Genomic DNA, 20,740 nt, shown 5'->3' with positions numbered 1-20,740 from the left:
CTTATTCATTAGCATATAGTTGTACTGTTTTTGCACAATGTGAACAGTTTGATGCTTAATATAATTACAACTTTATTCAAGCAGCATTAAAAGATTTGAGATTTAGCTTCTAATCGCTTGCTCATAAAATTTAAAACTTTTATTTCTTGTTCTGAAATTTGAATAAATTTTCTAAATTAATGAAAATCGAAACTGTATGAATTTAAATAAGTTAATATGAACTGAACTGCACTGTTTATCAACAATTTTAAGAAGTGAAAGCAAGTTTTTTCCTGTTACACGTTTTATAAAAGAGGATTCCTGATTACTTTCACGATAGTCCTAGTATTTTGTATAGAACTATTTTAAATTTAAAATTTATTCTCCCAATCTTGTGTTATGCTATATTTGTTTCTTATTATTATTCTTAGGTGGAAAAATGAAGAGACAAACCTCGGATCACGGAAACATGAAATAATTATCTGAACAAAAAAGTCTCGGATGACGAAAGGTGTTTCTAGTTACGAATACACAGAATGGCAATAAATGGCAATAAATTCAAGTGCTCGTTTAGAGGCAGCCTTTAGCACTGAATTAACAACCACGCATGTCTGTAAATACCATGTTAATATTTTCTATTGCTTAACTATGATTTTCCAGCCCGCAGCAAACGACATACATGTCTATAAATTCAACCTGGAGGAAAATATGTCTAGAGTGTATAGCAGGCCGATATTTTGAGGGCTTTGATATTAAGGATATTTTTATTACCTAAGATATTTTTCCTCTAGTCGAAAGTATGATCTTGGAAGTTAACAGTGAAAATACGGAAAAACTAGCAAACCATATACTAGAGTCTAACAAGAAAGAATTGGGACGATTTCAGAAGCAACAAAAAATTTCGATACTGGACCGAATTCCTTCAGGAGTTAGGAAGCGAAGCAAGTTCTTTGATTCGCAGAAGTTGCGCAGATTTGGGTAAATAAATTTCAATATAATGATACCATTCTAATAAAGCAGTAGCAGCTACAGCATAAGCATTTTCATTGGCATTGCCACGTCTCTGTTTCGAAGCATTTTAAAGCATAAGAACAGAGCAAGTAATATTGGACAAAAAATTTTAAGTGAAACAGAAGCCCTGAAGCAGAATCGAGTGACGCTAAGACATAAAAGAAAGATAAAAGATGATTCAGAAAGATAGTTACTTAATGTTTTATGGAATGTGGCTCTTCATTCAGACAATTATTTCTCTTCCTTATCTGTGTCTCATTTCTTTCCACTTAAGCCGCCTACTCTCATTCATACAGTCATGGTAAAATTAAATTAAATGTTTGTATATTTTATCCGTTTAGCATAGCTTTCACTTTTTCTCTTTCTTTCATTCTTTCTTTCTCTTTTTTAAGTTTTAATGTTTTTACTGATTTTTTATAAAGAACGTTTACATAAATGCTGTTCTATTGTAAAGAAACTGTTTAAAGTATACTTTAGAGACCCTTAATAATTTGGAATAAACTAAAACAATTAATTACATGTATCTATAAAATACTTAATTTTTTTATTTAAAGTGGAAAAGAAAAAAAAATTAAACTGCCCAATACTTAAGAAATCGTAATATAGGTGAAATGGAAGAAAACTGTGTAAGTAGCACAAAGTTCAAACTTCATTATAATGACGAAACAACTCACCTTGTTTCAATAAATAAATAAAATGAATAAAACAAGTTACTGAAAATAAAAGTGAATTAGTAATGTAAGCGCCATTCGAAATCTTCGATTAGGCTCAGATGGCTTCGAAAATTGTAGAAGAATTGAAATTAAGCTACATTACACTGCTCGACATTGAAAATACAACACCAAGAAGGAGTGGTCAGAAATTTATGCAAATTTTAGAGTAGACGCACGTCACTGAGTTATGCGAATAATGTGAAATTCGCAGCTCTCCGACGCACGTGAAGTAAGATATAAGGGAAGGAACGTGCAGAATGGGCAATATTCGTGCCGTTATTTCTGCCAGACGAATTATCGAAGAAAGTTAGTTTTTATCCCGGAGGATACGTGTAATCGGAGAGAATGCCAGGCCACCGTCAACGAAGGCACTTCCAGCAGATAGACGATTTTACGAGGGGTATGGTGATCGGACTGAGAAAGGAGGGTTGGTCTTTACGTCAAATCGCAGCTGATATCCACATGAAAGCGAGCACTGTGCATCGGTTATGGCGAACATGGTTGGAAAAAGGAAATGTTTGAAGAAGGAAGGGTGCAGATGCAGTCAGAAAGACGTCAGCACGCGTGGATCGACGCATCTGCCGACAAGTTGTGGCGGTCCCGCAAGTCACTTGTACCGCGATTCTGCAGCATGTGCAAGATACCCTGGATGTTCCCGTGTCGACCAGAACCATTTCCCGTCGATTGGTTGAACGCGGCCTGCACTCACGGCGTCCGTTAAGAAGACTGCCATTGACCCCACAGCATAGACGCCAACGTTTAGAATGGTGCCGGACTGGAGCGATGTGGATGACAGAATGGCAACACGTCGTGTTCTCAGATGAGTCACGCTTCTGTTTATGCAGTAACCGTCGCCGCATACGTGTGTGCCGTCGACGTGGAGACAGATCTAATCCGGCAGCAATTGTGGAACGCCCCACCGCGCGATAACGTGGCATAATAGTTTGGGGCTCTATTGCATATGATTCCAGGTCACCTCTTCGTATTCAGGGTACTATGATGGCCCAACGATACTTGGATAATGTACTGCGGCCGGTGGCAGTACCTTCAGGAGCTGCCTAATGCAATTTTTCAGCAGGATAACGCCCGATCACACAGTGCTCGCATCTGCCAACATGCTCTGCAAGGTATACAGATGCTTCCCTGGCCACCGTACTCTCCTGACCTGTCACCAATCGAACATGTGTGGACACCCTTTGAAGACTCTGCCCCTGCCTCGTTCAGAAGACGAACTGTGGCAAATGTTTGAAAGGGAATGGAGAGCCATCCCTCAGGACACCATCCGCCCTCGAGCAGTGTATAACAACGAATTACCTCGTTTAACAGGCATGCTGCGAAAAATTTTAAATCGCTTTGGAAAAACGCACAAAAATTTATGAAAAATTTATTCTTAAGTGTGTAGTGAAATAAAAATAAATACCGAGAGGAGAAACATTTTTAATGCACCTACTTAAAGTAATTGGTTTTGAAACCTGGGCAATACTGTTTCGCAAATAGATCGCAAAGCAGGATATCAACGATTATGTTGCAAAATTTTGTGACCAAGTCCCTTCAACGTATAGGTGACTGTTTTTCGAAGTTCCCGTCAGATAGAGAAACCCAAAATAGGCTCTCAATTCCAGTTTATTTGTAGGGGCAATATATCCAGTTCGTTCTTCATAATTTTCCTTTTTGATAGCGATTTCTTCATTCGTATGCAAAACCACTTCTTCCAGTATTTCATCTGCTAATAGTAGATTCCAGAATTCTATGACCGATTTGCAGGTCCTAGCAGGACCCTTGTTTCGCATGGGACACGAAATAACATTTCTTGCAGGAGCTCTGCCAGTTCTTCCAGGTTTTTTTCGTTGACCAGCGATGTCCATCTCGTCCTTTTAGACTTGCAAATGACGAAGGACCGGTGGCGGGCGAAGACGGTCCAGAAGACAAGGAAGGTTGAAATGATTCATCGCTTGAAACCTCATTGTCGCTGTGTTCCTCAGAATCTTGGAAGACAAAATCTTCGCCACTAACATCGCTTTCCCCACGGATATTTTCTTCACTTTCATCGCTACTGCTTTGTAGTGCGTCAAGTATTTCTTGTTTGTCCAAACACCTCCTTCTATGACTCCATTTTATCCAGTACTGATGAGCAAATCAAGCAAAGGTTTTCATGCACGAACGTATAGATGTGTACGGCGAACCCCGCAGTTAAGATATCACGTGACAGAACACAGATGGAGAAAAAAACGTCCACACACATTGAGAGCAGGCTGAACAATGAAAAGTTCAGGGGAGGGCAGCAGTGTAGCTGAAATACTGTGCATGCGAGCTCACTTGAAATGCGTAATGGGGTACCATACACCCCACTAGGTTCTAGGGTTAAATTTGTTTTCACAAACTTTCGTGCTAATTTTATATTTAGATGACTAAATTTATCTGTTGCATCTTATCAAGCAGTAATTTGCTGAAATAAAGTGAAATTCAGGTAAAATTACGGAAGAAAAACTCTTGCCAATGATATAATGAAAGTTCTCATAGCTAATGTGAAAAACATTTTTTTTCTTACCTCCAAACCAAAGCAACAAAGCTAGCTTCAAGGGTATGAGAGGTTTATATATACATATCTTGAAATTTTTGTATATATTCCATGTGATATTCAAATTTTTCTGGAACAAAAGAAAGAAAAATATACTTTAGTATTTATCCTTCACGAAAATTGACTCCTCTTGTGAAAATTAACAGAGAAATAGTAAATTTTTAAATCTAGAATAAATTGGAGTTATGTACACATTTGCAATATGGCTGTTCCATGGGAAATTACAATTTTTCAGAGTTCAATATTTGCATTTTTAAACATTTTTTAGATTAAGAAGGCGAGTTCTCTTTTTAATACATTTTAAATACAAGGTCTCTCTTTTTTTCACTACATTTATTTTATTACTGAATTTTACTGTATGTATAGCACTCGTATTTGTCCACTAAGTACTCTGAAATTTTGCACAATTTATAAATACTTTTAGTTCTCATACGCTTATGTTATGTTAGGAGGAAATACGCACAATAATTAAATACTTAATTGATAAAATCAATATTTAATCGTATCTCCAAAATACAATTGCATATTAAATTATTAATGTTGAAAATTATTAATGTTGAACATTTTGACAATCAAGTACAAATACAGTAGCAGTTAATTAATCCATGGTTCGATTTACATATTTCTGTTTACAACTCTTTAACTGTATCTGTTTCAGTTTACTACAACTCTTTAACTGTAGAAACCATAATTCTAAATAACCTCATAATCTTAGCTACAATATTATTAATATTTTTATACATTTTCCTAGGTACCACAATAATATAACGTGAAAATAAATATAAAATACAACTTATCCTGATCTCGACTAAATTCTCGGATAAATATTCCCATTTTTAATATAAGATTCTAAGTACCACATTACACATTAAATTCACAAAACAAAACAAACAAAACAAAAAACAAAAAAAAAAAAAACAAAAAAAAACCACTCACTTTTTCTATCAGTCATCATTTTATGCAAGGAGGAGATGAAGAGTGCTTACACTGAGAAGACTTCGGGAATTTTGAAGCTAAAACAAACTTACACAGTGCTGAAGGTTAACTTTCCGAGAGTCAGAGGGCAAATGATGCAAATAGACTTTTTATAACCCGTTGAAAAACAGTAAACAACGCCGAGATAATTTCGCTCCATCATTTGGAACTAGAAGGCGGTGTTCTATGAGTCCGAAACAGTCTCTTTATACTTCGGCAACAGAAACACGCGCCGGGAACATCGCATAGATCACCACATTTACTTATCAGAGGATTTATGCGTTTATGCATTTCTCCTACATCATACACTTAATCATTCAGTTGCAGCTGATCATCTTCCACGAGGCCAAGGCTTGTTTCGAAAGTTTTCTTCTCTCTCATATACGCTCGAGAGTCATCATCGCATTACATTGCTTTCTATTCTCCATTGTCACATTCTACTAGTTATCTAGTTATCGCGAATTGAAATGTTCTTTCTACATCTCAAGAAAAACCTTACAACTTTATACTAGTTATCTTCTCTGTAGTTCCATTCTACTATTTAACGTTCTTTTCTTTTCTTTTTCTTTTTCTTCTTCATGTTGTTAAACTCTGTAAGGATATCTGTTGGAATTTGTCCTTCCTGTTTCTTGTTCACATTACACAACTCCTTACCATTACTCCTCACCGAAATAAATAGCCTTAAATAACCTTAAAAATATTCTCATTTTTTTTCTTTGCTCCTCCACTTTCGTTAACTCCTCATCCAAGTCAAAGTAAGTCCAAAATTAATCCAAATAGAACAAAAAAGTCCCTTTTTCTGACCAATAACTCCAGACCTAATTATTAATTAAACAGCATCTTCAGATGCAATCACCCCTCAGTTGGACAGCGTCCCAAGAACGACGAGTAGGGCATTTTCCTGTTCTCGATTCGCTGTGGGAAATTCTCCGAGATATGTTACACTCCTAGAAAACGACTGTTACGATAACAATACGTTTGTCTACTCTTCCATTTGCATCATAGTTCAAGCAACATTTAAGCAATAAAGATACCAATGCTTTAAGTCAAGTTTTCGTTTTACAAAGCCGCCGCATCCATTTACCTACTTTCTGACAATTTCGCATATATGTAACAAGTCTATTTCACAACACATTTTAGCTGCCTGTCCCCATGACTGGCTTTTCACTGAGGGAAGCGAAAGTGATCCTTTATGAACATCCTTGTAAATTCGAAATATATTATTACCTGACGTCATAATAAATAGTTACGGGAATCTAATGTGTCTTAGAATTTATATAAAATTGAAAGATAAACAGAATTTGGGGTATACTATAGAAACACATTCATAAGCTTAAAAATTTAATATAAGCAAATCAATAACAATTATAAGAAAAAAGGAGAACATCAAGAAGCATCTTGGTTGTTAAAAAGACTAAGTTTGACAAAAGTAGGAAATCGTCGAATTTAAGGAGAAACTAGTCCTCGATGAGATACTTTACCTGTCACATGCATTAACGAACTCTTTATGCAAAGACAAAACGCATATGCTCATTTCGGATAGAAAACAAGCGGCGAAATTGCAGAGTTTATTTTTCGGTGTCTGAAGTGAAATCAAGTCATCAAGCAGAATTGGGGTAAAGACATTTGTAGATAATATGTAAGCAGCTGTATTATTTAATTTGCAGTAAGGTGGTTAGGAAGAATGAGTCTGCGAATAAAGCTGAAAATATTAACTCCTACTGTTAATTTAAATTACTTTAGAAGAAAGCATGCTTTGCTTCAAACTTGTATTCTTCAAGTAAATATCCCAATTCTGAGACTTCAGTCTGAGGCTTTGAAAATTCAAATTTCCGTACGGAAGTATCTGAATAGTTACATACAAAGTCATTCCTGTGTATGGAAGAAGTTTATTAGATATGAAAATTCAAGTTCTTCATGCTTGTTCATACCATTTAAGCTCTAATATTGTAGTTCTAATCTTCATACTATATCATGCATTCCCCAGTATTTTACTCTGTTTTATTTCTACTGCTGATGTTCTTCATATTAGTATGCCTGAAAAGAGTAAATTGGATAAAGAGAACAAATAAATATTGAACTTGAGTAATTATTGGAGTCTGCATTAAGTTATTTGACTGTTGGTGGCATAGATAAAGAAGTACACTGTAAAAAAAAAAAAAAAAAAAAAAAAAAAAAGTGGAACAATTCTATATTTTCCGTTTTTATCAAATTGTTTTATTTTTATCAAATTGTTTAGGCATAAATTAACTACAATTTTAAACGTTTTTACATAAGGACCATTTTGGTTCGTCATATTAAGCATATTTAGCACATAAGCATCCATGTAAAATTTGGTGCCCTTTACATTAGCCGTTTCAAAGAAATGCTGCGCGCAGTGAGTAAAATCATAGTTTTAAGAAAATTGACTTTAAAGATAAAAGTATGTTTTTATCAAACAAATATGCATTATTTAAGAAAAATAAGTGTTCATATTAAATCAGATACATGATATAATTATCTATATATGGATACTTAAGTATAAAAACATCTAAAAACAAAATAAGTTAACACAACTCGTGAATATATGAAACGAAAACTTTAACGCACTGACCAGAAAATTTACAATTTTTACACGAATTCACTTTTTTTTCAGGCTAGTCCTTTGGAGATTAATTTTTTTCATACTGAGTGGTATTTGAATAAAATTACTTAAAATTCTCTAAAATTATACAAGACAGGTTGTAAAAATGGATAATATAAGTTATCTTCTAAAAACAAAAATAAAATTAAAGCGTATATATTTAAAATGCACTAGGTGAATATGTTTTGCCTTTATGTAACAATACGTTCTCAATTCAATACTTTGTTTATTTATCTTTTTCTTACGCATTTCTTTTGTGCTTTGCAAAAGGCATAATTCACTAGTTTTCACTCGTTGCTCGTCTAATTTACATAGACATGCTCGACCACACGAACCAACTGACAGCCCAAGTTCCGCCATAACTTTTAATCTTCCTTGATTACCTTCATTGTAGAGTATTGGGGCCTCATTCGTTGCTATTTCAGCAATTCTTCTTCCTGAACCAAGGGTCTTGAGACACAATTTCCAAATCAAATTTTTTAAAGATTCATTGCAGTTTTGTGTCTTTCCGCTAAGACATCTACGCAACAGTGTCGGTTGCGATAAATTATTAAATGTTGCTTTAATAAGAAACATAACACAAAAAGGAAGTGTTAATTTATGTCTGAATTCACTGACAGTTCCATTAGCTACAGTTTTCTGGTATTTACACCAAGTATTGTGACCTATTGGACAAAACGTATGCAACGGTTCAACATGAGTTGACCATGTGTGAAAATAGACTGCCCATATAGCATTACGCATTTCCGCCAAAGAAGTTTTGTGTTCTCGAATCACATTACCATAGTAAACAGTCAATTTGTGTATCAGTCCTTTTCCTCCAATAGATTTTCCATTTGCACATTTAATACCTTTCAGTTTCAATTTTCTGAGCCGCGTTCCCTGTCTCTTCTGAATATGACCGACACGATCGGTTTTAGAAGCGGACACATCGGAATCATAGGACTGGGCCTCCGTTATAGATTGAAAAATCTTCGAATCTCCATCGCCAGTGTATCCAACATACTTCACATCATGCTTCGTTTCTGGCCGCTGGAAAATTCGAACTATACCAACGACCTCCATTTTACCCGCAGAATCAATGTGATTCATAAGACACTCCGCCTCATGTTTCATTTGCCAGTTTTCATACTCTGGTGTACCTTTCATGGAATTCCATGTATCATATGCCTTACAAAAAGATTAAAGAACCTCTGTGTCGATAACCTTACCACTTTTTGTCTCCAATAACGGTACACACACTTATTCGTGATGTGCGACCCCTGGTTTTCCATGAACAATCGCCGCTAACCACAACATTTGAAGAACCCGTTTGCTGAACTTCTTCGCAAGCAGCATCTTTCATCGATTGTTGTGCCACATTACTTGAGCACGACATAAACTTCTTTACATTGTATGCTTTTTTTCGATACTGGGTGGGGAAGGTCCATGATACCACAAAATAGTTTCATTGCTGAGTAGCCCATTCCAATTGTTCGCATGGCATAAGCATAACGTATGTTAATGTTAGCACAGTTGTTCTTCTTATCAATCATTTTAGAACTTTTAAATGCACACAGTTCTATACAATTTCTACAATTTAAAGAAAATTTAGAACTTAGCCACACACAACTTCTTCTTTGATAATGACATCACTGCCCCATATTTTGCAGCACAATTCCTTTTCGAAAAAGGAAATCATTACACTCAAATCCAAGATCCTAAAACTTTTAAAATCATCATTAGTTTCATTTTCCAACTGCTTATTAGAAAGTTTTATTTTCTTTGCAGAAGCACTCACATTCAGTTGTGCAGTAGACGACTCGCAATGCTTTCGCATGTGGATGTTACCAGTAAATTTTCTCTTTTCATTTCTACTGCCAGATGATCGTTTAGGCTTCAATCTCCCTTCTATCCTATTCATATTAATCTTAGGAATGAAGTTTCAATATAAATATTTAATTATATTATTAAATGAAGGAAAATGTATCGAGAAATCTCTCACAGAATATAGAACACGTTGTAAAATTCGCAAGCAAAACAAATTGCATGAATGAGGGAAAATTAAAGTTAATATATTGCTTTTTCTTCTAGAAAAAGCAGCGAAAGTTAAATAATTATTAAATGTATCTCTTTCCAAGTCACTGCAAGAAAAAAAAATGCTCGACTTAGTTCTATATTACCGAGCTATTGCAGGCGCAACGTTGCCGGTTCTTAAATAAAGCCCAAGGGCACATGACAAAGAATTCTATAAATGGAAAACATCTCCGATGATAAAACGGAGAAAGGAAACGTGAGAGGGGTACCAAAAGGAAAATGGCCAAAGGCATCTAAAATGTTAGATTGCTTTTATAAACAGAATTTATCACCACTCTTCACGAGCGCAGCTGTAAATATCCAGCTGTCAAAAAAGGTAAACAATCGCCTCGATCCTGACTTTTGAAAACTGGGCTTCGGTTCTTCCTCGATATCTTTCATTCTAATTCTTTATACGGTTTGTTTTAAAATGTTGCTATAGTTACCTCTTTAGTATAAAATAATAAAAAAAAAAATGATTGGTTTTTTTCACCCTCAAAGGGTATCTGACCCCTTAAACGTATTTGATTCCTTCTTTCACATTTCGAAATTTGGTTTCATACCAAATAAAATTCGTCCATTTTTATGATTTATTTTTAAAATTTGTATTTTAAAATATTTTTATAGATGTTTTGAAAATTTTTTTATTATGACCTACAAAATTTTTATCGTCACCTTAAAGTATGTGTATTTCTAAGCATACCTGCAAAACATTAGATTTTTTTATTCCAAATTTCCAAAGATATACGTGAATTTACATATTGGTGCATTTTGAAATTTGGCGTATTTGTTATAAGCGCACTTTCTTACCCACTTTCTTAAAATTATTTCAAAGTATGAACAATGACCTTTTTACTTCCTTGTACGAAGTAAAAAGGAAGTATTGTAATCGCGAAATGTTTCAGGGGTCATATTTCAACGAAAATATTCATTTTGACCACTATCGAATGCAGTTTAATTTTGTTTGCTTAATTTCTTTTATACATCGTTCTAGATTATAGTATGTGAATAGAACATGTGGCAACGATTAGATAATTCTTCAAATGATATAAATTTGGTGCATTCTGAGTTATAATATGAACGAAATATAACGCTGTTTAGTGAACCTAACGTCAGTCTGTCGCTGTGGTAAAAATATATAGTGAATTTTAAAGAATGCATTTATTCTATTGTGGTTTATGCGCTATCGACGAGGTAGCGTTAATTCAATCAAATAAGTTGAAATGAAATGCAAGAAAAAAATTAGTATAATTTAATATTCCGTACAAGGAAGTCACGTGGTGCACACATCAGATTTTTTTTTTCTGCTGTTGTACAATGGAAAAAAAAGAAAAGGAAAATAGGTTGCTATAAATGAAGAAGTTTGCAAAGGGAATTATTCTTGGCGCAAACTGAAAAACAAAGAAATGCGCCAAAGTAAATTTTTGAATTTCTCCGTAAATTTGTCACCCAATTTTACAAAATTTAATATTTAATCATAATTTGAGTAGTAGAATCGAAATATGGAAAACGATTGGTATGTCATTTCAGAAAAGGTCCGATTTTGTGTCAAAATACCTATATAAGCTATATAAAAATTCTAATACATATCCTAAGTCGCGCTTTCGAAACATGAAAAACGCAATTTGAATTTTGTGAATCGGCCCAATAAAACGCGAGGTCCAGAAATTTCTCCTTTTTTTTTCGCAATGTAAATGATGTCAAACTCTGAAGATAAGAAGACTTTTAAAAGAATACGAAACAGCTAATATTAAAATATTCTGGAATGTGCAAGGATGCGAATTGTTGTAGGAACTGAAATTGTTAGAAGCAAAGTGCTGTATACGTTTTCTCGATAAAATGCTAGTATCACTTTACCACAGGCAAATAGAAGGCAAAGTGATATTTGTCTTCTAACAGTTTCAGTTCCTATAAGAACAAAAGGAAAATTATTGTTCATTTTATCGAACAATACTTTGTCTCGATAAAATAATTGTACAACTTTATTCTTTTAAGTAATATGATGGATTAAAAATCAGTGTTTTAAATACATTTAAAAACCTTTGAACACTACTTACTGGGTTTAACTGATCCATAGTTTCTTCCACTTCTTTCTTGACACTTGCGTTCGTGCGGGTTAGAGCAGTCCCATTAGACACATTCATATGATTTTGTAAATTAATCTGGGTGCTTTTAACTTTAAAGTCTATGACTTGGTGGGGTCTTTTTTCATTAGAGTCTATCATTGTACACAAATGTGAAATAACTCTTCTTTATGAACTGGAAGTTTCTTTGAGAGTAATGATATCCTGAAGAAATCTGGAATAATGACACCTTGAAAAATGTCATAAATGTCATAAAAGTCACCATTCATAAATTAAAATGAAAACAGAAAATATATAAAATTAAAAATCTAAGTTAAGAGCATATTAGTTCTGCAAACTTTAAATTTTTTTATTATTTAAGAATGTTTGAAATAAAAACTATTCATAATTTTAATTTATGTTAAATCATAAAACTAAAGATTTTATTAAAATACAAGAACTACCCCCTGTATAATCTTAATACTACAAAATAAATATGCCTCAACAAACTAAAGAATTAAAACTAAATCAAGTTCAAGTATTAGCAATCAGTTAGATTTAAATAGTATGCCAATACATAAAAATTTATAAAACTTTGACGCAAAATCATATTTAGTTCGATCTCAAGCTAAATTAAATATAAGAAGGAAGATTTCTAATAAATACTAAGACAAAAGAGAGCATAAATATCAGGTTAATTATAAGTAAAATTTAAGTGCCGTAAAGAGCAAATTACATATTCAAGGACATAAAAAGAAATTAAAAATGTTTACAAATTTATACTCATTTTATATTTTTTGTTAACACAAAAAATAAAAGATATTGATAAAAAAATTTTGTCTTTTTTTTTTTTTTTTTTTTTTGTACACATTTCGAGCCTTTAGTGCACAACTATGATTCAGTACTCAAAGCATTAGATAAATCGCGTTTAGCTAAAGTTGGCTATTTATCACCGCAGTACAAAGACCATTGAGAAAAATGCAAAACAGTTTTACTATACTGTAAAAAAATCTACTTCTAACAAAATAGCGTGAAGTTGTTTCCGCAAGTCAGAACTAGGTGAACCTTCACTGAGCTTATTCTAAATGATTCTTACAGGTGTTCGAATAAATAATCTCTTACAGTTTGCTTCAAACATGCTTTCAACTTACTTATATTATAATCTCTGAAAAGTTATATTTAAAGTTCATTTTTTTAATTTGAAATTATAACGAGTATTATTTCCTCCAATGAGAGTGAGGATTCAAAATATTATTTTCCTTCGTCGTACCCTCAGTATCTTCCAGTTGGCATAATTTATGCATAAAACATAATTTATGGCTGCCATATAACCCACAGGAAAAATTCCAAATCCTAATTAGGCCTGCCAGCAGCCAAACAGTTTAAGTCGCTGAATACTGCTAATTCGACCTTGGTTCAATTTCAGGTGAACAGGCTTGGCTGTATAGGAGTTTTCGTAGATTCTTCCACGGTTAACGTATATACAAGCCAGTTCCCTTAAGAATGGCCTCCACGAAGTCGGCCTTCTGTTTATGGAAACAGTTCTCGAGTGGTTTGCCGTAATCAAATAAACGAAACCCAACACATCGAAATCCTAATAAAAGCCTACGCGTTTTGTTTTATAACATTACTATAAAATTTACCAACTTCCTAGGTCCAGCAGCGGCGAACGATGAAATCACTGAAAACTGGTATTTCGATCCAGGCTCAAATCCCAACCGAACGGGCAGGTTGCCTATGAGGTTTCGTGGTTTTCCCTTTGTGCAAAGTGGATACAAGCCACTGTCCCATAAAAATCCTTCACAAAGGCATGCCTCCTTATAAAGAGAGCGCCCTCGAATTGCTTTGCCTTCATCACTTACAGTAGTTCATACTAAATTCGTGCTATGCAACTTTCTCATAAAATCTTTATCATTCCCATCTGCAGTTTTATTATTGCTTTCTGTTTTGTAGGTTTATTCCTAGTTCCTTTGTCACTCTATATTAAAGAAAATTCTCCTATTATGTTCATTTTCATTAGGCTTTGCAATCATTGTGTACCTGTAATATTCTGATGCTTTAATACTGGCTTTTTTGTATGTTTGGCATATTAATTTGCATTTTATTTTCTTGATAATTTATCATTATTAATGTAATAGTGATTTATTCTTATCCATCTTTTTAATTCGTCTAAATAGATTGCTATTTTTATTATTAAATGCTGCTGTTTATAATCCTGTCCTGTGTAATATAAGTTGTACCCATTTCCCATTAGAGAAACGTTATTATTTTTTTATATTATCTGATATATTACTTGATAAATAAATTTTAATATTTTTTGCATAAACGGCACATCATATATTGCATATATCTCTCTTAGTATAATAACTTTAAAATTTAGTGTTTTCTTCCAATGTATAAAAATGATTGGTTGTCAGGCAAATGTGAAAAGTCAGTTTTGAAAGCTTAGAAGCTCATTTTTTTACTATGTCCGACTGAAGAATTTCAAAAGGGTGCAACTGTTGTGCTATGAGGTCAAGCTCTAATCTGTTACAAAAGTACAGTAAGGCTCCTCTTAACGCTTGTCTGTTTAGCGCTGTTTCGGTTTTATTGGAATAGTGGGATACCTGGAAACTACGCGCAGCATCAGACTTTCTGGATATCGAAAGTACTTTATCTGCATTACTTCTTCTCTGTAGTGTTTCACAAACTTATTTTTATTATTTCAAGCATTTGTTGCTGTTATTGTAAGTATAAATTTATGTAATGTAATGTTTGATATAGTGATAAATATTACAATTTTTAGTTTTGATAATGGGTGATAATAAGAAACGTAAGCCCGGTGACGCAGTGGCTAGCGCGTCGCGCAGCAGCACCGCAGATCTGTGGCTCGATCCCCAGCAAATATCATTGCACTGCCGGCCATGGCTCTCTATGGGCTGTTTGTGTGCTGAGTTTAGTTGAGTTTTAGGTAGTAAGAAACACGAAAATAAAGCAATAAGAAAAAGCATTTTGCTCGAAACTAAACTGCAAGTGCTTAGAAGAGTAGACAGTGATGTTGCATTGAACTTGTCAACTTCAGCGATAAGGACAATTCTCAAAAATAAAGAAAAAATAGCGTCATCAGCAATTATAACTACAAAACCCTCTACAACTAGAATAACCCGTTCTAGTAAATAATATGATAGAGGAGCTTTAAAAACGATTTTCTATATAGATTGACGACGAAATTGAACGCAATATACCATTATGCCAAGCTATTATTATGGAAAAAGCGAGAAGAATTTGTAATCACATTTACATTGAAACAGGTGACACAACTGAAACTTTCGTTTCAGATCTAGGATGATTTAATAGATTTAAACATCGAAATAATCTTCATAACACACAGATTACAGAAGAAGCAGCAAGTGGAGATATAAAAGCGGTGAGGGACATTAAGACAATAATTGAACGAGGAAACTATCCTCCAGAATTAGTTTTTAATGTCGATGAAACGGGCTCGTTTTGGAAACGAATGCCCAAACATACATTTCTGTCCCATGTCTCTTTACTCACAGTGCCATCAATTAGCAGAACTGCACCAAGACAAAGCAAGCAGCCGTACGTAAAAATTCACTGTTAATTTCCTGGAAAAAATGTGACAAGAAACGTGTATCAAGGCCATATCCTTCACTCGTATCCCTACTAAATATCCTCATATATCATACACGAATATTTTCTCTTTTAGACTTATAAAATGCGGATTGTCCAGACGTAGACCTACAACTCGCCTTGGACTGTTCAAGAGAACTCTTTGGAAACCTGTTCAAGAGAATTGGGTTAAAATATCTCTTTCGACACTAGAAAAAAGCTTTATTGTCTTGCAAATTACGGTGTAGAAAGATATCGAAAAATGAGGGTTACCAATGGAACATTTGAAACACAAAAATGTAAATTATTTCTATAAATACAATGAAATTCGTTTTAAAATGTACGAACTGTCTTAGTATAAATGTTGATATAAAATTTTATTTATTTCTAAATATTCCTTTGTCGTTTCAATATTTTAAAATTTTTGTAAAAAGCATATTTAATGAACTTGAAGAACAAAGTACTTGAACAATTTATTTATTTTACACCCATTTTCCCCTAACCCAATTATTTACATCATGAGATGACCTCGTTTAACGCAGCTTTGATGGAGCGTAATCCCCGCGTTAAGCGGAGTTTTACTGTATTGGAAAAATTTACTAAGAAAGACAGGGAGCGAGAACTATAAGTCTGAAATATTTATAACGATACTTCTCAAAGCGTTCCCCGTGGTTAAAAGTAGAGCAAAGTTAGAATGATAACTTCGTGGTAAATATTCTAATGAGGGTGACTTAAACGATTTTTTTCTAAGAAAAATACACATGATGTGGTTGTTATATGGACAATAAACCCATGCAGAAGTTACGGATTTAATATTACCCAGTTTTTTGCCCCATATCCAAGATTTTCTACAGTTAAAAAACCTTGGTACGCTATAACAGCTTTTCGAGCTAGCAGTGAAATTTCTCTGTCACTGTCCGTGAACATGCGTAGGCGGGAACACGGGAAAAAACAAAACTTTTCGGAAGCTGGTAGCCGAAAGGGGTCGTCAATTTGATGACAAGAGACGTTGTGGTGGAACGCAAAATTCTTCTCGGCTGTTAATGATAGATAAATCGAAAAAAAAAGGAAATTGGGTTATAATAAGTAGAAATATTTAAAGCAGCTAGGGGTAGTACTGTGGATCAGCGTGGGTCAGTCAGTCTAGATAAAAGCAAAGGCCTCTCAATTTCAATTATATATGGTACTAATTAAACGTCTGTCACAAAAGGATAGTCAAATTATTTTAAATGGTATTCCTTCAGACGCTTTACTGGATACAGAAACGCAAAGTAGCTTTTCGATGGAAAGTTTTTATGGAAATTTTAGATTGCTAGTCATGCTTATTTTTAAAAGAGCGTTTCCTTACTGGAAAATGTTTACCTTAAAAGAGCGTTTCCTTACTGGAGAATGTTTACCTTTTTAAAACATTAAGTGTATCTTCTGAATATTCTGTGTTTGTTTAACAGCCACACATGTGAATTAAAGTTGACTTTTTGAAACCTCACGTTTTGAAGTCTACTTTGATGTGTACTTTTTAACTTATGCTTCATTTTTGAAATCCATGTGCCTGGATAGTTAGAAAATGTTTTTTGGGCGTAATACCTCTACAACTATTAAAATAATTTGAAAATGGAATGTTAAAAAATTTTGAAATTTCCATTTCCTTATTAGCAAAATAAATTGGATTGGATTATTGGGTTTTCCTCTACCATAATGAAAGAATGAATATGTGAGTTTAGTGAAAATCTTATTACCATTACCGAAGTTTTAAAAATTGGAAATGAAACTCGTCTCGATGCTCAATGGGCCTTCTTTGATGTGACTGGAAATGCGATTATGATAACTCTTATGTTTTCTTTCAGAGAAAAATAAGCTTCCCAACATGCGCTTCAAGCTGCAGTAAATTGATACCATGTTTCTTTAAATAATCATTCTTTGATCTATTTCGTTTCCAACATGATGACGAAGAAATTATCACTGTTATAGAAATGGCAATGGTCCTACAATTTATCAATTAAAAGAAATTGCTGGTTTAATCAGCCGTAATTGGATAACCCATCATTCCAGAAACGCTATCACGTGGTCCATATCTTCATTCCTTCAATTGCAATTAAGTTTATATAAGATAAATCAGGAGATAAAGTTACATAAATTTTTCTACTCTTGTGAAGGAAATTAAAGTGACGCTGATACAAAAACAAAGAAGAAAAGAAGAAAAGCCCAGATGCCAGAATGTAAAACAGAATTAAAAGCAGGAGTTTAATTGAAAAATTATTTGCAACTTAAATCGAAAGCATGTTTTAGTTTTAATTTTTATATCTTTAATGGAATCTTTTAATGGAATTGCGAAGCATCTATTTTTATGAAATTTGGCAAACTCAATATCCAAAAATGTGATTTTGTATTTTTGCTAAGAGATAAGCAGTTTTAAATTATGTAAGAGTTGCAATTATTGACCGAAATTTTACTCACCATTTTAGTTCCTTTTTGTCATATGAAAGATAGGAAGTACGTAATAAAACCCGTCTTAATCGAAGCAAGGAGAAAAGTGAACCTGAATCCGTGATTTACCGAAACAAATTATATGAAATTTTAATCAATTTTATAGTACCATTTTTTAAAAGGTACATAAATATAATGAGTTTTCATTAAAAATTGTGATCTCAAAGTTTTGGAGAGTAAAATAAATAATTTTAAAATTCTCTTTGTCTAGTAGATTGCTTCCATTATTTATAGCAAAATCTCTCGTAATTTCAACACAATTTATAGGCAGTACCAAAATAGAGGCACATTTGAAAGTTTTGCATTTCAATCTAAATTTTAGGCTTATGAAATAAAAAGCATGTAATGGGCTAGCGATCTGAAAACTTAAATGGGAAAAAAGTGTCTATTAGGTTTCTTCCTCCCAACGTAACAAATCTTGTCCAACCAATAAATTATCCAAGATGTAAAGATTAACTAGCAATTCTTTTTATGCGTCGATGAAACTCTAAAGGTTCTGTCCGACTTTCAGAAACAATTGACACTAAAAAACCAATGTTTACTTTTGCTCTTGCCTGGAAAGATGTAAAGGGCAAGACTTTCTGTCGCTGTTGGTGTAAATTGCTGCCTATAATCATGTTTGCAGAGGGCGAAGATTTCGAGTGACAAAGATTCTCGTGGCTTTACAACGTGTCTGGCGACCGCTTTCGAAATCTTGGATTATGTTTAAATTTATATAACCTTGAATTATATTTTATATGTTCGGAGAATATTACTGTTGGCGAAGTGGAGATGCAGACTTAGAAGGATGTTGACAATTTTATTTGCGTTATATTCTGTATAAATGACAAAAAGTAATCATATATCTACTAAGAAAGTAGAAAGATGAGGAGGAGAGAGAGGATGAAGATGACAATCAGAATAATAAAGTTACGTGGAAGGAGGCTAGCAAAGGATTGCTGAGCAATTAAGGTTAATAAGGTTTGTTAAACAATGTTTATCTACGTCTGTACATCATGTAATGAACCTTCGTTGTACACCCTATGAGGTATTTCTCCCGCCTTCTTAGCATGCCTTCGTGGTGTGGTGGTCTGCACGCTGGGTCCAGAGGTCCGGGTACGATTCCCGGCGAAGGCTTTGCTAATTTTTCAGTCTCTCTTGCTTATAAAAATAACTAATGTCTCTACAACCCAGCAAAGTTTTAAAATTGAAATAACCATCCCGCAAGCAGGCAGACATTCAAAGTAATTTGCATGTGGTAATTATAGAGTAATTTTAAAACGTTCTTTAATTTTATTATTTTCTGAAACATAAAAATCACTTGTACGTCTTGTAAGTAATGTACAAGGATTTTAATGTTATTAATTTAATAGTGTCCAATATATAAAAAAAAATATGACCAATGGACATTGTTGAAATTTCTACAGATGGCATCCCAAAATCTGAACAGAAAAGTTCTACACATATATATTCATTTATCAGGAAAAATATCGAATCCGTTATTGAGAAGGTCTCATTGCTGTTGATTAAGCCAAATATAGTATCATGTTCTTAATTATTGCAAGAAAACAATTCATAAAGAAACCACACTTCCAAATACTATACCTACGTAAATGCTCTGCGTTGTGCTCTTTCGATCAACAGGTATGATGCGCTGCTACTTCTGGATTTGAAAGTTGTAAAGTAAATTTTATGGGTTGTCCGAAAACAGTATTATCCTCAAAATAATAATAAACAATCAAAATAGTTCAAAAATAAATGGAATTTTAGTCTAATTTTTTCGTGGTCATTCTTATTTTTTTACGAATAGTTGCTAAAAAATATTGCATATAATCCAACAAAAATAACCATTCATCACTTTATAATGAAGGCATGTTTTAAATTTGTTTGTCATGCATGTGTGTGTACGTTAGGGCTTAGAAATTTAGGTAATAATGGCTTTTGGATCTCTTAAACTCATTCATCGAATTATATCTCTATGTATGGCTTGCAAGTACTTTTTCAATAAAAAAAAATCGAAATGAGTGTCAATAAAAACTCAGATTAAAATGAGTTCCAATAAAAACTCATTTTAACCTGAAATAATATTTGCACTAAAAATGTTTAAAACGTATATAAAACTCCCAAGATTCATCAGCTGTACACTCCATATGACCACATTTATCAACTTTTTTTTTTTTTTTTTTTACCCAATCAATTTTTATCTCAGTCGGTAATGGCTCTCGGATTCTCTAATTTTCTCTTCTTCCAGCTCTGAAAAGTCCTTTCAATTCCAAGATGAATATGAACAATTTCAGAAATGTTTAGTAACTCTTAAAATCTCTGTTGAATTGTGTGACTACTTAAGGTTTGTTTATGTAAGTTATTAAGTATTTCAGTAATAAATTTTATTAAATTAGGTTATTTGATTATTGCAAAGCACACAAGGATATTTAAATATTGCAAAGTGCTATCTGCTTAAGGGAAGAGATGCCTTCTTTAATAAGTTTCTGAGGAAATCTGTTTCTTAATTATATGACACATGGGAAAAACAACGAGCAGAAACTCGGCAGCCAGCCTGTTCTCCTAGTTTCGAGCACAGCTCAGAAATCAGCGGTCAGGTAGTAGTATTCAGCGTCTTAATTGCTCAGTTTATTATAGTGGAACACAATAAGCTGTGAAACACCGT

The 20,740-nt window shown here is 33.5% G+C and overlaps 1 protein-coding gene and 1 long non-coding RNA gene across 5 annotated transcripts in view; one reads left to right on the top strand and one right to left on the bottom strand.

The window, feature by feature from the left end:
- The window catches only part of LOC146998262 (uncharacterized), a 215,735-nt gene extending 214,222 nt beyond the window's left edge, over positions 1 to 1,513 (top strand). Inside the window, exon 2 of the long non-coding RNA XR_015040403.1 lies at positions 411 to 1,513. This is a non-coding gene — a long non-coding RNA (uncharacterized LOC146998262). The remainder of the gene's footprint in view (positions 1 to 410) is intronic.
- Positions 1 to 20,740, bottom strand: part of LOC118192958 (major facilitator superfamily domain-containing protein 6-like) — a 39,155-nt gene that overhangs the window by 16,306 nt on the left and 2,109 nt on the right. For 2 of the 4 annotated variants that reach the window (XM_035363985.2, XM_035363982.2), the window contains exons 2-3: positions 11,992 to 12,232; positions 4,252 to 4,351 (exon numbers count right to left, since the gene is read on the bottom strand). In XM_035363985.2, the coding sequence (XP_035219876.1) occupies positions 4,252 to 4,351; positions 11,992 to 12,159 (268 nt within the window). In that variant the 5' untranslated portion in view covers positions 12,160 to 12,232. Of the gene's footprint in view, positions 1 to 4,251; positions 4,352 to 7,187; positions 7,294 to 11,991; positions 12,248 to 20,740 lie in introns of those variants that run through there. The other 2 variants (XM_035363984.2, XM_035363983.2) reach the window with 2 other exon arrangements.

This window comes from Stegodyphus dumicola, chromosome 3 (genome assembly GCF_044657685.1).
Source record: "Stegodyphus dumicola isolate Sdum_Otavi_A_Nest chromosome 3, ASM4465768v1".
In the NCBI taxonomy this organism is placed as follows: domain Eukaryota; kingdom Metazoa; phylum Arthropoda; class Arachnida; order Araneae; family Eresidae; genus Stegodyphus; species Stegodyphus dumicola.
Note: the sequence above shows the minus strand (reverse complement) of the source record. Positions and strands in the feature narration are given on the sequence as shown.